The 16,888-nt window shown below is 41.2% G+C and overlaps 2 protein-coding genes across 2 annotated transcripts; both read right to left on the reverse strand.

Annotated features, from left to right (window-relative positions):
• Positions 1-7,757: 7,757 nt before the first annotated feature.
• Positions 7,758-8,939, reverse strand: LOC137809919 (uncharacterized). The gene has a single exon (XM_068610978.1). It carries the CDS (start codon positions 8,937-8,939, stop codon positions 7,758-7,760), a length of 1,182 nt encoding a protein of 393 aa, XP_068467079.1.
• Positions 8,940-11,525: 2,586 nt separating this feature from the next.
• On the reverse strand, positions 11,526-13,076 carry LOC137809920 (uncharacterized). The gene has a single exon (XM_068610979.1). The coding sequence runs from the start codon at positions 13,074-13,076 to the stop codon at positions 11,526-11,528; it is 1,551 nt and encodes a 516-aa protein (XP_068467080.1).
• Between the last annotated feature and the right edge of the window lie 3,812 nt (positions 13,077-16,888).

Genomic DNA, 16,888 nt, shown 5'->3' on the forward strand with positions numbered 1-16,888 from the left:
CTTGGTGATATCTTGGCATGTATGTAAAATAATCTACTATATTTTTATCTATGCAAGCCTTTTTTAAGGATTCTTCTTTTTTTTCTAGGCTTGCAAGTGTTCCTTTACAAAAGGTAAGGCTAGGTTGTTCAACAAGAGGTATATTTTCAAATGTATTTTCAACTTTTCCTTCTTGTTGAATGACCTTGTGGGAAGGAACACTCTTCTCCCACGCCTTTTGTTTCCCAAGGGTTTTCTCTTGCTTTTCTATTTTTACATTTTCTTCACTCTCACTAGCTTCTTTTTCTTGGCTATTATTCTCATCTTTGTCCCTTAAGATCATAGATCTTTCATTGAAACATTGAGATGCTAATTGATCATTGCCAAGGTATTCTAAACATGGAATTTCTCTAGCTTGAGTGTGAGAGATATGCTTGGTTAGGTTTTCTTGTCTCTCTTTCCTAGCTCTCCTAGGGAATTGTTGATGATATTCATTTTTCCTAAGACTTTCTTCCCCAAGATAATCATGATGTTTAGAGCTAGATGCATGAGAATGTAATTTTTTTTAAAATTGAGACTTCTCATTCTTTGCTTTAGTCAATTCATTAGTTTTGATCTCATTCTCCAATTGTTTAGATGAAATTGATTGAATATCCTTAGTAAGTTGTTTCAAAAGAGATTTCAAGGATTTCACCTCACTTTTAAGAGATTTAGAGGAGTGAGAAGTATTTTACCTTGAGAAAAATTTAGGGAAGTCAAAGAAGGTAGTCTTCCAGGTAAGGGAGGTGAGTCACAGTGGACTACTTAAATACCAAGCCTTTGCCTTAGCCAAAAACTATCCCTCAATGTCTTCACACAAAGCTTTCTCTTAGTAAACCACTTGGAACACAATTAAGTTGAGAAATCAGATTTTAATGCAAGAAAACAATGCATGCTAACTAATTAACAAAGCTAGACGGTTTTTAACAAAACTTAAAACAACCACACATACAAAGCGTTACTAATTAAGCAATATAGAAACAACTAAGAACAATTAACAATTGCTAATTAAAGAGTTATATACTAGTCGGCCCTAGGTGAGGCTTCTTGGACACTTGGAGCCCTTAAAGACACACTCACCGTCTAATAACGTAATTAAGAAGTAATTAACACAAATTAAGTTGCAAGGAAATTAAGAAAAACTCCCTTTGTTGATCCTCTTTTTGCTAAATGCACTTCCTTGTTGTCTTTGCTTGTTGGCCCTCCAAGTGTTTGTAGTGTTTTTCAAGAAAGCTTGTTTCGGCCTTGGCTTTGTTTCCCCTTAGAATGAAGGTTTTAATTCTCCAATTCCAGCACCTATCAAAAGACTAGACCTTACCCAAGTCAAGTTTCCATTCAATTAAGCACCAAAGGAGAAATAAATTCCAGCACCAAATTAGAGAGGTCAAAGAACAAAAGCAAGAAACAATTTAATTGAATAAAACAGTACCACCAAAAGGAGTTAGATTATGACAACTAGAAAGAGGTCCAAGAAATATTAAGCAAGCAAATAAAAGGTACCAAAATAAAGGTAGGCACACAAAAGAATCCTAAGAATGGCACTAGAATTAGATGACAAAATAAAAAAAAAACAGCACCACGGGAAAATGTTGTGGGCCAAAAACGTGTTTTTCCCCTTATGATGAGCTGTGTTTTTATGATATGATTCTGAAATTTGATATGCAAGATATTCAAGATCTTAGCTAAAATCTGGCTTTGGAATCACTTAAAACGCATGCACCAATTGTTCTTAATAAATTTTGCAATTTTGGTGTTCAGTTACGACAGCTGTAGCGCCTCAGATTTGCACACTGATTTTAAAAGATTTATCATTTTTTTTCTGTTGATTCTTTTGGACTATTTTTTTTTTTGTCCTTTCTATAACACTTTAAACTTGCATATTCCAGAGAATCAAAATTTTCCTATGAGTGAAAATATTTTTCTGGAACAAAACAGCCAGCACAGAAAATTTGAAACAGGGGATTCTGGAAACTGGAAACAAAAGAACAGCAAGATACCAAAATTTAAACACAATAGAATTTGTGAAATAGAATTTGTGTAGGATCTAAACACAAATGGAACTCAAACTAAAATTAAAAAGGCACCAAAAGATCAAAGAACAGCAGATTCAAAGCAATTAAAAATACCCAAAATCAAGAAACAATCAAGCCAAATAAAGGACTACTAAGAATTGTCGACATTGTGGATGAACATGACTTGACAAAACATATATGGATTCAGAAATTAAAGACTCAAAAGCATAATATGAACCAAATAAGAAAGCAATAAAGACTCAAAAGCCTAAAAGAAAACAGCAACTTAAAGGTGTATGGAATCCTATCACAAATTGCACAAGAAATTGTTCAAGATCAATTGAACAAAAGTGTTTCGGTTGGATCTTCCAAAAAGCACACCAAAACAAATTAAAATGCAAAAAACAGCAAGAAAATTATGGAAATAAGATGAACAACATGAAATAAAGAAGAACTAAAAATGAAAAGACCAAAAGCAACTCATCTTGAAGAACCCAAGCTCATGATACCAAATGATGGCATTTCATGAAGGTCTTCTTGAATCGTGTAAGAAAAAGTGGTGCGGAAGCTATGAAGGTGTGTGAGCAAGATCCTCCTAAGACTGGTGTTGATCTTGAAGGTGCATGATGAGTATGAAGCTAGGGAGGTTCGGCCAACCCAATGAGAGGTGAAGGAGATGAAGTTTAGAGCCTAGAATTCTAGGGAGAAGCAAAGCTTGGCACAAAATGGCAGCATAACTTTACTCACAATAAACTTGAAAATACAAGGTGTAGGCTCCTCCTTTTATAGGCTAAGGAGGACCATAATGCAACCCTAATGCTAGCCAAATGAAATGTAAATGTGAAGCACATGGGTGCACAAATGAGCACATGGGTGCACAAATGAGCACATGGGGAGGGGTGTGTCTAGTTTTTATGCTCACCCCCTCCATGGGCTTTCTAGACCGGCCTTGGTAAATTTAGAGGTTTTTTTAGAAACTCTAAGTTTACCTAGGTTGGTGTTTTAGGTGCCAAAATTAATTCTAAGAAAATTACAAATAAAGTTTCTATGCTAATTTTGACAAGAAATTAAAGTCTACTCTACACTAGAGTTTATGGCATTTGAACATGTAAAAGAACGTCTTCTTGGATCCTCTTGGCCATAACTCTATGGTTGGCCCAAATCTACCCTTTGGTGGGCTTGCATGTGGGCTTGTGCTTGGGCCTCTTCCATCAGTTTCACTCCAAACGCATGAACCATTTTTATTTAATAAATTTTCTAAAATCAGTGTTCAGTTACGCCAGTTGTAGCGCCAGATTTGCACACTGTTTTTATAATATTTATCATTTTTTTTCTATTGACTTTTTTGAACTGATTCTTTTTTTGTCTTTTCTGTACCACCTCAATATTGCATAATCCAGAGAATCAGAAATTTCCTATGTGGGAAAATAATTTTCTTAAGCAAAACAGCCAGCACAGAGTTATGCAAAACAGGGGATTCTGTAAATCTGGAAAAAAAACAGCAAAATATACCAAAAGAAAAACACAATGGAATTGATGAAAAGGAATTTGTGTAGATCTAAACACAAATATGAACTCAAGCTAAAAAAAAAAGGCACCAAAGGATCAAAAACACAGCATATTCAAATCAAACATTTAGACCAAAATCAAGAAACAAATAAGCCAAACAAAGTACTACTATGATTTGATGACATTTTGGGAAAAACATGACTAGACAAAACACATATAGATTCAGAAATTAAAAGACTCAAATGAACATAAAATGAACCAAATAAAATTGCAATAAGGACTCAAATACCTAAAATAAAACAACAACACAAAGTATATGGAATCCTACCAAAAATTGCACAAAGATTGCTAAAGAACAATTGAACAAGATGCACCGATTGGAATTTCCAAACAGCACACCAATTCAAAGCAAAAATTAAAAAACAGTAGGACAATATGGAATGTAAAGAACAACACGAATTAAAGAAGAACTCAAAAAGAAAATGACCAAGAAATACTCATATTTGAAGAACCTATGCTCATGATACCAAATGATGGCATTCTCAAGGAGCTCTTCTTGGATGTTTGGTAATATGGTGCGGAAGCTTATGGATGAAATGGGCAAGGTCCTCCTAGGAGTTGTGGTGACCTTGAAGGTGCATGAAGAGTATGGAAGAAGGGAGGTTCGGCCAGCCCTTTGATAGATGGTGAAGGAAGATTAAAACCTAGAAACTAGGTAAGGAGCAAGTATGGCACAAAATGGGCAGCATAACATTACTCAATTTAATCTTGCAAATATAAGTGATGGGCTTCTCCTTTTATAGGCTAAGGAGGCCGTAAATGTTAAGCTAATAGAAGATGAAATGCTAGCCAAATGAAATGGAAATGTGGAGGCACATGGCACATGGAGCACATGGCCGTTCCTAGTGGAGAATCTTCTAGAAAACGTGAGCTAACTAGGTTAAATCAAAAGGAGACAAGTTTATGCTTTCTGACACTACGCTAACTACTAAGCCACCCCTAATGGGCCTTCATGGAGCATGTACAAGTTCCTTTCCCTTCCATCCGTTGCTTGCCCCAAATGTGGGTGGAGATGCTTGGCCATGGACCTAGTGATAGGTCATAGACGGTCTAGGCTTCCTCCTAGACGCTCCTTTTGTAGTTGCCCCTCATCTTGTGCTAGACGCTCCCTACTTGAGTCTAGACGCTCCCCACATGGCTCTAGACGGTCTAGACTTGGATCTTGTCTTCCATAGTGTGGTGAGCTTGGCCCTCCTCCATCACAAGGTGTGCTGAAATAGGGTTTTTCAGCATTGGTTGTATTGTTCTTGTAGTGTTCAAGAACTGTTGTGTTTGTAAGTGATTGATACTGTTTTTAGTGGATTCCACCTTAGAGTAAGGTGAAACTGGATGTAGCTCTGTATGAGTGAACTAGTATAAAAACTTGCTTGTCTTTTCCTCTCATCCCTGCACTCGTTTCTGGTTTTGCTTAATTATGTCAAGAACTAAATTTGTTCTTTTGAAATCAAATCTGTTAATTCTGGGTTTAATAAAAATTGTTCTTCCTGATTTGTTAAAGTTCTCTAATCACTAACACAGTATTGGTATATGAGGTTTTCATTGGTTTAAGGACAAATAGTCTTATTCATTAAATTCTGACAGAGATTCATTTCATTTGAAACCTTGTGTTGAATGAACTTGGTTGATTTCTTGACATAGTTGTATTCTTCAAACTCGTAAAATCTAACCAATCTGATTCTGTTATACCTCTCTGTTGATTGCAATTTTAATCTGAACAAATTCAAATTGTGCTAGACTGTTCTGAAGAATCAATCTGTTTCTTTTAAAAACAATCTGTTCATTTGCCTCTGATATACTGAAAACTGTTTGTATTTGCGAAAATTTTATAAGCTCAATTCACCCCTCCCCTCTTGAACTTAGACATTAATAGACCCAACAGTAGCGTCCCGTCAGTCCAAGATCGTCGCTCTAGAAGCGGTGATGCGAACCTCCGAGGCACAACAAAAACTGCTTGTTGATCAATGTGCTGCCCGGGGGCAATCGTTGGAGAAGACTGAGGGGGAGCTGGCTGAAAAGATGGACAAGCTCAACCTTCTTCAAACCGAGCATGATCAGTTTCAGACTGAACTGAACAGGCTTCAAGTGGAGAAGGAAGCTCTTGAGAAACAGCTAGCCTCTGGCGACTCCACGATTGAAGAGTTGGAGAGGGCAAAGGGGGAGCTCATTACAGAGAAGGAAATTCGAGACTCCTCCATTGCAAAATTGGAGAAGGCAAAGGGGAAACTTATCGACAATATGGTCGATACCTTTGCAGAGGGATTCAAGGAGGCTCTAGCTCAAGCTTCTTGTGAAAACCCGGGAATCGACATCTCCAACTGCAGCCCTCTTCACCATATAGTTTACGGGAAAGTAGTTCCCCTTGACCTTGGGGATTGAACTCCACTTATTTAAACTTCATTTGTAAATTTGCATTTTCTAACACTTGCTCTGTAATTCTAACACTTAACTTCATTTAAATGTTTATTCGAGCTTTATTTTTGCATCCTCGTGTACTTGTAACTTTTCTGCTTTATTGCTTGCTTTACTAAATCGAAGGCTTAATTGGTACTTACTTTCGGTGCATCGCTTCCTTGCCTTGTCTTTAACTCTTTAGGTAGTACGTGACCTTCTCTTTTCATACTTCCCTTCTGAGTTGCGATGCATACCCTTCTCCTGATCTCTTTACTTAGAACTCCACTTGGTCTTTCTATCTGCGAGGAATCTCCCTTATGAAGGTGTCGCCTGCCTCATCATTGCCCAAAGGCAAAAGAGGATTTGATCTCTTCTATAGCCTCAACATCGCTCAAAGGCGAGGGAGGACTATATATGTTCATTTCTGGTGCCTCGACATCGCTCAAAGGCGCAGAAGGAGCGTCTAGGCCAAAGTGAATAGCACAAGGTGGAGAGCGTCTAAAGGGAGAGCGTCTAAAAGGAAGGGTAGACCGTCTAGGACCTATTACTAGGTCCATGACCAAGCTATGGATGTGAGACTTGGGCCAAGCTATGGATGGGAGAAGAAGCAACTTGTATATGCTACATGAAGGCCCATTAAGGATAGCTTAGTATTAGTTGTGGAAAAAATAGCATAAACTTGATTCCATGAGACTTGACCTAGATTTGCTAAAGATTTTCACTTTCTAGAAGGATTCTCCACATGGCCATGTGCTCCATGTGATGTAAATTTGCATTTCATTTTGATTAGCATTAGGGTTGCATTATGGTCCTCCTTAGCCTATAAAAGAAGGAGCCTACACCTTGTATTTGGAAGATTGAATAGAGTATTGTTATGTTGCCAATTTAGTGTCATACATTACTCCTTGCCTAGCTTCTAGGTTTTAATCTTCATTTCACCACCTTCAAAGGGGCTGGCCGAACCTCCCCATTTCCACACTCTTCATGCACCTTCAAGGTCATCACACCTCTTAGGAGGACCTTGTTCATCTCCTTCATTAAGCTTTTGCACCATCTTCCACAAACATCCAAGAAGAGCTCATAGGAAATCCATCACTTCCTCATGACCAAGTCACCAACCTGGAACTGTCGTAGCTTCACCTTAGAGTTGTACTGACGCTCCACTCTTCTCTTCACAGCCTCAGCCTTAATTTTCGCCTCTTCTCTGGCTTCATCTATTAGGTCCAGGTTCACCCTCCTTTCTTCATTGGACTCTTCTGCCACGAAACCTAGGAAACGAGGCGAGCTCTCGTGGATCTCCACTGGGATCATGGCATCCAATCCATACACTAGGCTGAAATGCGTCTCCATGGTGGAAGATTGAGGCGTGGTGTGGTAAGCCCATACAATCCTTGGTACTTCTTCTGCCCACGCCCCTTTAGCCTTCTCTAATCTACGTTTCAAACCCCTCAACAAAACTCTGTTTGTTGACTCGACCTGCCCATTTGTTTGGGGTGGTTCAACTGATGCAAACACCTGCTTGATTCCTACTTCTGTACATAGCTTCCCCAATTGTTGGCTTGCGAACTGGGTGCCATTGTCTGAAATGAGACGCCTTGGCACCCCAAAACGACACACAATGTTCTTCCAAACAAAGTGTTGTACCTTGTGCGCGGTGATCTGTGCCACTGGTTCGGCCTTTATCCACTTGGTGAAGTATTCGATGGCAACGATCAAGTACTTCATCTGTCTTATCGCCAAGATATCAATTCCCCAAGTATGGAAAGGTCATGGGCTGTATATGGATCTCAGTTCCTCTGGCGGCGCCTTGTGCCAATCAGCGTGCATCTGACACTGCTTGCAATGTTGGGCGTATCGCATGCAATCCTCTCTTACTATTGGCCAGAAAAACCCTGCGCGTATTACCTTGGATGCCAAGGATCTTCCTCCCACGTGGCTCCCACAAATATCTTCGTGCAGTTCAGCCATTATCCTGGTGCACTCGTCGCCGCTTACGCACGTCCAGATAGGGTGCGTAAACCCGTGCCTGAATAATATCCCATCTACGAGTGTGTATCTTGCAATGTTCCTCTTAATCTTCTTACCTTCTTTTGGTTCTGCTGGGAGGACTCTGTCCGCTAGGTATCGCCTGTAAGGGGTCATCCATGTGTCGCCTTCCTCTAAAGCACACACCTGTACGCCTTTTCCTTCTTCTGGCGAGGTCGCATAAGCACTGATACAGGGTGCCCTCGCCGTATCTTGACTCGAAGAGCGATGACTCCTTGGTTTTCCTCTCGTTGTGCTAACGTGAAGAACGTCCACCTTGTTGTCTGCAACGAACTTTCGCGGCGTTTTGAGGGTCTCCTGTATCACGGTCCTCTGCCTTCCCCCCTTGCCTGAGCTGGCCAGCTTGGCAAGCAGGTCAGCTCTGGCATTCTGCTCCCTAGGGACATGCACCACCTCAAACGCAGCAAAAGCTCTTTTCAGCACCTCGACATACCTCAGGTAGGCAGCCATCTGTGGGTCTTTCGCCTGATATTCCCCTGTCACTTGCCCTGTGACCAACTGCGAGTCGCTTTTCGCCAGTAGGCTCTGCGCACCCATCTCTTTAGCCAAAAGCATCCCAACAATCAACGCTTCGTACTCCGCCTGGTTGTTGCTTGCCTTGAAGGCAAAGCGTAAAGCTTGCTCTATCAACACTCTGTTAGGCCCCTCCAAGATTATCCCTGCGCCACTCCCTTGCTGGTTGGAAGATCCGTCCACTGAGAGTACCCATTGTGACCCTAACTCCACCTCTTGGGGGTCCCCTCCTGGTGAAAGTTCCGCTACGAAGTCAGCATAGACTTGCCCTTTGATGGACCCCCTAGGTTCATATTGGATATCGTACTCTGACAACTCTACTGCCCAGCGAACCATCCTCCCTGCTACATCTGGCTTCTGAAGTACCTTTTGGATAGGGAGGTTTGTCATCACCACCACTGTGAAGTTGTGGAAATAGTGGCAGAGCCTTCGTGCTGAGAATACTACCGCTAGCGCCGCCTTCTCTAATGACTGGTATCTCAATTCAGGGCCTTGCAAAGCCTTGCTCACGAAGTAGATGGGCTTCTGCACCTGGTTTTGATCTTGGACCAGTACAGAGCTAATGGCCCACTTAGTCACCGCAAAGTACAAGCGGAGGGGGACGCCTACTTGTGGCTTGCAAAGCACAGGTGGCGCGCCAAGTACTCTTTCAACTTGAGAAACGCTGCTTCACACTCATCTGTCCATACGAAACGGCTATTCCTCTTGAGGCATTGGAAATAAGGGTGGCCCTTCTCCCCTCCAGTAGACACGAATCTCGATAATGCTGCCATTCGCCCCGTCAGTTGCTGAAGTTCTTTCACTGAGGTTGGGCTCCTCATGGCGATGATGGCTGCACACTTGTCAGGGTTTGCCTCTATCCCCCTCTCTGTAAGCATGAAACCTAAGAATTTTCCTGCCTCCACGCCAAAAACGCACTTTTCTGGGTTTAACTTGAGGTGATACTTCGATATGGTAGCAAATAGCTCTTCCAGATCAGTGTGTGCTGCCCTCTCTCGTGCAAAGTTACCACCATGTCATCCACGTAGGCCTGCACGTTTCTTCCCAGCATGGGTGCAAGGACCTTGTCCATCAGCCTCTAGTAGGTGGCGCCTGCATTTTTCAAACCAAACGGCATCACCTTATAACAGTAACTGTACGTTTCCGTCATGAATGTCATTTTACTCTCGTCCCTGGGATGCATCTTGATCTGATTGTAACCTGAGAATGCATCCAGGAAACTCGCTTCTTCCAACAGTTCTAACTCCATTTGCGAATCTGAAACGAGTGGGCGCTCGATTACCATGACCACGCCTCTCTTTGTCTTTAGGCTATTTTCATAGCACTTACGGGCTTCTTCTTGATCTGACTTGATCACAATCACCTTGCCACTTAGAGCTGGTAGCTTCATCTTCATGTGGCGCGTGGAGGACACCGCCCTTAATCTATTTAAGGCAGGTCTGCCCAACAAAATGTTGTAAGCTGAGTTGGCATTGACCACCAAGTACCGGATGCTCTCGGTGCGTGATGTCGCTCCGTCAGCGAGCGTCGTCCTTAGCTCCAAGTAGCCACGTTGATGAGAATCAAATAAAGGAGGCTTTTATTAATGGAGGAAGAGGACATCCACCCTCACATTTGAAGTTCTTCCTTCTAGTCTTCTCAAAATTAAAAGAAGAAATAAAATAAAGATGAGGCCCAAGCCCAAAGCCCAAGCCCAAGCCCAAGAAGGCCAAAGCCCAAAGAGCCCAAGTCCATCCCATGAGGGGCAAGGCCAAGCTTTGAAATACTCTTGTATAGTTTTAGGAGGTGTGGTTATTAAATAAAGGTGTGTGAAAATGTAAAATAAAGTCACATTGTCCATGTGACTTAGGAGAGTGGTGTAGGTGTAGTTTTTGGGAGGTGTCATAGTAGAAAAAGGTCACACCTCCCATGTGACTTGTTTTTGGTGGGAATTTCAAATGAGTTTATTTGAAATTTCCCACTTATTTTTCAGCACCTTAGGCTATAAATAGAGGTGCTTCCTTTGTAAAATTCAGATTTGAATTTTATCTAAAGAAACTATACTCAAAATTGGAGTGAGCATTTGGAGAGCTTTGAGCTTCTTCTCTAGTCTTATCTTGAAGGACCATGGTTTCCTCAAGTGGCGGCTTCCACACTCATCTAGGAGCATCCATACTTCTAGTGGCGTGATCATCCAACCTATCTTCCATCTTCATGAGCATTCTCTTCTCCTTCCTTTCTTCTTCTTCAATTGTTCATGTTACCTTGTGTTTTTGAGTTGTCTAGCTTTCGGTTTTTTCTATTTTCAGCACCTATATTCTGTTTTGTTTTTAAATTCTGTTCGGTTCTTTTGTTTAGTAGCTTAATTCTGTTCGGTTGATCTAGTTTCTATTTCTTTGTTGATTCAATTTGACAATATTTGGTTCATCCAAATGAGTTTGGGATTTGGTACTTGTTATTGGTGAGTTCTTGATCTTAGAACCATGATCCAACTTCTAAGAAAGTGCCTCTACATTTTCCAGCTCAAGGTGATTCCTCAAAGTGTCAAGAATCTTGTTCTATGTGGCTATTGGAATCACATCTTGAAATTCCCACCAAAAACAAGTCACATGGGAGGTGTGACCTTTTTCTACTATGACACCTCCCAAAAACTATACCTACACCACTCTCCTAAGTCACATGGACAATGTGACTTTATTTTACATTTTCACACACCTTTTAATAACCACACCTCCTAAAACTATACAAGAGTATTTCAAAGCTTGGCCTTGCCCCTCATGGGATGGACTTGGGCTCTTTGGGCTTTGGCCTTCTTGGGCTTGGGCTTGGGCTTTGGGCTTGGGCCTCATCTTTATTTTATTTCTTCTTTTAATTTTGAGAAGACTAGAAGGAAGAACTTCAAATGTGAGGGTGGATGTCCTCTTCCTCCATTAATAAAAGCCTCCTTTATTTGATTCTCATCACACGTACCTCTACTGGGTTATCTACAAACCCATACTAGCATCCAGTATAGGGTCTCAAAAGGTCGGGGGAAAACTGTAGCTTATTGAAGGTCGACCAAACCATGACGTCTGCAGAACTGCCCTGGTCGACGAGGACCCTATGAACCTTTCTTCCCGTTGTGACTACTGAAATGACCACCGGGTCATTATCATGTGGGACGACATCCCGCAGGTCAGCCCTTGTGAAAACGAGGTCTGACTCCCACGGGTCGTCCGGAAATTCCTCTGCAACCAAACTCACTGACCTCACATATTTCTTTCGTTGAGAGGCAGTGGGTCCTCCTCCGGAAAAGCCGCCAGAGATGGTGTGCACTTCTCCGTGAGTTGAGATTTCGTGTGCTTGACCTTCCTCTCGTGTCGCCGTGACTGGGGTCGCAGCGGGCCCAGCGAGATAATCTTTCAAAAATCCATTCTTCACGAGTTCATCCAACTGATAGCCCAGCGCTAAGCAGTTGTTAATATGGTGTTCGAATGCTTCGTGAAATTCGCACCATGATTCCTTGTGAGGTCCCAGTACCTTGTCAGACTTCACCGGTGGCCTCAACCTTTCAGCTATGTTGGGCACAACGATGAGGTCTTTAAGTTCTACCACAAAGTTGTGCCTTAAAGGTCTATTGCCCTCTCTCCTTCCTTCTGATCGGCCCTTAGGTTGGGTTCTCCTTGTCTCGTAGGCACGCCTCATATCTTGATTCTTTCTTTCAGTAGTGGCTTTGTGGACTCTAGCGGGTTGTGTGCGCATCTGCGCCCTTGGGCGTGTAGGTGCAGTTGTCGTGCACTTCTCGTATGCCTCGCCCTCAGAGGCAATGTGTTCTACCGCCCGATGCCTTACTTCAGCAGAAGTTTTGGGGCGGCTGCGGTTGAGTGACTTGCTGAAAGACCTAGGACACACCCCTTTCCTGAATGCATACACGATCATGGATTCGTCGGTGGTACCCACCTTCACCACCTGCGCCGCGAAGCAGCTTATATACTCTTTCAAGGTCTCACCTTGATACTGCTTCACGTTGAACAGGTCGTATGAAACTGGGGCTGGGGCCTTGTTGGCTAAATACTGCTCTCTGAATAGCAGCGAGAGCTGCGTTAAAGACGTGATATGGCCCTTTGGGAGACTGATGAACCTATCCATGGCCATCCCAGTCAAAGTGCTCATAAAGAGCTTGCATCTTACGGCATCAGAACCGCCTACCAGCATCATCTGTGTGTGGAACGCAGTGAGGTGCGCCTCAGGATCCTCCATCCCTGTGAAGGCTACTTTGGGCCTCGTGAATGTGTTGGGGATTGCTGTTTCTAGGATTTCCTGTGAGAATGGTGTTGAGAATTCCCTGGGTGGGGTGGCAATCTCAGGTTCATCTACGTCACGCCATCCACGGCATAACTCCTCATTGGCGCGGTGGAGCTCATCGTTTCTCGCCTGAGATGCTGTGAGATCTGCCTGCATGCGCTCTTGCTTCGCTTTCGATGCTGCCATTGCTTCCTGCAGCCCTTGCATCATTCCCACTAGTTGTTGCATGGTCATCTCTTCACTCCTAGAGCGTGCAGGTCTCATGTTCGTGGCTTTCTAGAAACCTTCTTAACTTATATGGGTTTTGAGAACTGGAACTGAAAAACTTGAGTAGTGGAACTGATGTTTTATATCGGGCCCCACGGTGGGCGCCAAATGTTCCCGCCGGTTGACCAATGGCGTCTTTGCGCGTGGCTTGTCCTCACGAGCTAGGGCACCTTCGTTCTGTTCCGTCTGTGAATACTTGAAAAAAAAAGTGAACAAAGGGGCGCCCTCGCGGTCGTTTGCACTCCGACGATCAAGTCAGCTAGCGAGAAACATCAAAGGTGACACACCCTGTGTACAACACTGTGACTGAACGCTCTGAGGGTGGTCGAAAACTATACTGAATGACTGAAACTGTGTTGCCCTAATCGTCTTGTGCTCACAGTGGGTGCGCAGCGAAAACAACTAGGGTTTGTGTTCTGTGTAAAACTGCGAGAATTAGGTCAAAACTCGGATCCCCTTTCAAATGCCCCAAGGTCCCTTTTTATACATCTCTCGTGTTTAAAACGCTAAGCGCATTGAAAGCGTATAAAAATATTCCTTGGAATGTTCGAATCTTAACTGAATTAGCGCGTACCTTGGCAAACTTTCACTGAAACATTTAATGAGCACGTGCTTATTGCCACGTGCTCTTCTGACTTGATCGTTATTCTGCGCAGAGGGTCCCTCAGCGCCGCAACCCAACTTAGGGTTATTCCATTGTGTGAGCCCTCTTTCCTCGAAGTGCTTGTGGGTGACTTCCTGGGTGCCAACTCATGCGCCCCAACCTCTAGTCACTCACCTTGGGAGGGTATCTACCTTTCTCTCGTACCATGCACGTGGTTCTCCCCTAGGCGTGGCCTCCTCATGGGTTGTATCTGTCTCAGGGTTTCCCAGCGGTGGCGTGGGTACTTCATGAGTCAGGTTACCCCCTACTGGTACTAGAACTTATGGCTTTGAAGCCACCTTTCTCTTATCTCCATTGTTGTTCTGGGCCTCCGGAGCCAAAGACTTCCTCACGGTGTTGCCCCCTCCATGGTCTTCCCTACCCATGGGTATCGGGGGGTAACACCGTCGATATCTTAACTTGACTGTTTCTTTACCTGGCGACGCCTTTCTTGGGCGATGCCCTTGCGAGGCGAAGCCTTTCTTGGGCGACGCCTTTCTTGGGCGACCCCTTTGCGAGGCGACGCCTTTCTTAGGCGACCCCTTTGCGAGGCGACGCCTTTCTTAGGCGACCCCTTTGCGAGGCGACGCCTTTCTTAGGCGATGTCCCAAGCGGTCAACCTTTTGACCTTCCTTCCCTTCTTTGGGGCCCTCGAGCGGTCTCACCATGTGTTGACTTTGACTTTGACTTTTGGTCAACGCCCCGGGACGGTACAAAAGACATAATAGAAATGATGTATAAGAACTTGTATAGATCTAAAATACAAGTATGAACTCAAAACTAAAAGGAAAATGCATCAAAGGAACAAGAAACAAACTCAGAAAATTGCATTACACAAAAGCAAGAAACAAAAATTACAATAAAAGGAACACAAGGAATTGATAACATTCTTGGAAAAAACATGACTATGACAAAAACTTGTATGGATTCAAAAATTAAAATGACACAAACACAATGTAATATCAAAAGGAAAACAGCAAGAAAACTCAAAAATATCCTAAAAATAGAAAAGAAACAACAAGAATTGAAAGTTCTTGAATTAAAAGTGCAACACAACTCAAAACACAAACAAGAAGAAACCTAAACTCATGATACCACATGATATGATTCCAATAGCAAGATATAGATGATTCTTTGACATTTTATGGAATCAACTTGAGTTGGAGAATGAAGAGGCACTTTTATAGAAATGAATCAATGTTCTATGTTTCAAGAACTCACCAAAACTTGCGCCAAACACCAAAACTCACATGGAAGTCCCATTTCTTGTCAATTGAACCGATTAAAAGATGTAAGAATGTAATTGAACTGATTAAATTGCATAACAACTGAAATGCACCGAACAAATCAATGGAAAATGAAGAAGAACCGATTAAATCCAGCAAAGGAGAAGATGAACCGAACAAAACATGACTTAAAACAAAAGCACCGAATAGAATTGCAAGAAAGGAACCTAAGACATGTTTAGGAATTCAAATAGGCACGGAAATGGAATGAGAAGATGGAGAAGAAAGAAGACTTATGTGGTTGTAGTTCTTGGTTGTTGAACACGCCACTTGAAGTGTGAAAGCTCCAAGATAAGTGTGAATTGCCGCCACTTGAGGGAACCAAGGCTCTCAAGATGAGACTAGGAAGAGGAGAAAACAAGTTCTCACTACACTCAATCACCAATTTGGGAGAGTTTTGATACTACAAATTCCAATTCTGAATTTAGAAGGACCCAAGCCCTCCTTTTATAGGAGCAAGGGCCGGTCATGAGCTTTACAAAGCTTGTACCACAAGCTACCCAAGAGTCTCCTAAGCTAACGCCTATAGTGACTCATGAAGAGTCACCTTCTAGAAAATTCTAAACTAAAGCCTAAAGATGCTTTACAAAAGAGGTTTCTTTAGGTTTCCCTCTTAGCACCTACCTAAACACTATTCTATATTATTTACAAATTTATACAAAAGAAACTATAAAGAGAGATATTTAATTGAAGCCCATTCTTGAAAGCTTGTAGACTTCTTTGACTTTAGGCTTGATCCTCTCTTTATTTTATGTCTTCTTTTAATTTTGAGAAGACTAGAAGGAAGAACTTTAAATGTGTGGGTGAATGACCTTTTCCTCCATTGGTAAAAGCCTCTCTTATCTGTTCTTTATCATATTCATAAGTGTTTCAATCAATTAATAGACTAAGATTGTAAAAGAAATATTAAAAATATCAAAATACAATTTTAACACATGAAATTGGTTTTCAAAGATATCATATGTGTTTTCAATCAATTAATAGCGAAAAGAACAAGTTGCACACATTTAGTTAAGCAATACCCTTGTTTTCAATAGTTAAGATACTTTTAAACTATTATTATACAGAACATTCACTTTCTTATAGTTTCCTAGGTTATAAAACCTTAGATTGTAAATGAAAGAAGTATTAAACATATCAAAACACAATTTTAACACATGAAGTTGTTTTTCAAAGATATCATAAGTGTTTCAAACAATTAATAGACCTTAGATTGTAAAAGAAGTATTAAACATATCAAAATACAATTTGAACACATGAAATAGTTTTTCAAAGGTATCTTAAGTGTTTGAATCAATTAATAGACCTTAGATTGTAAAAAATATATTAAACATATGAAAACACAATTTTAACACATGAAATTGTTTTTCAAAGATATTCATAAGTGTTTCAATCAATTAATGGACTAAGATTGTAAAAGAAATATTAAACATATCAAAACACAATTTTAACACATGAAATTGGTTTTCAAAGATATCATAAGTGTTTTCAATCAATTATTAGCGAAAAGAAAAAGTTGAAAATATTTAGTTAAGTAATACGCTTGTTTTCAATAGTTAAAACTATTATTATATAGAACATTCACTTTCTTATACTTTCTTAGGTTATAAAACCTTAGATTATAAATGAAAGAAGTATTAAACATATCAAAACACAATTTTAACACATGAAATTGTTTTTGAAAGATATCATAAGTGTTTCAATCAATTAATAGACCTTAGATTGTAAAAGAAGTATTAAACATATCAAAATAAAATTTGAACACATGAAATGGTTTTTCAAATGTATCATAAGTGTTTTAATCAATTAATAGACCTTAGATTGTAAAAAATATATTAAACATATGAAAACAGAATTTTATCACATGAAATTGTTTTTCA

Source organism: Phaseolus vulgaris, chromosome 2 (assembly GCF_000499845.2).
Source record: "Phaseolus vulgaris cultivar G19833 chromosome 2, P. vulgaris v2.0, whole genome shotgun sequence".
Classification (NCBI taxonomy): domain Eukaryota; kingdom Viridiplantae; phylum Streptophyta; class Magnoliopsida; order Fabales; family Fabaceae; genus Phaseolus; species Phaseolus vulgaris.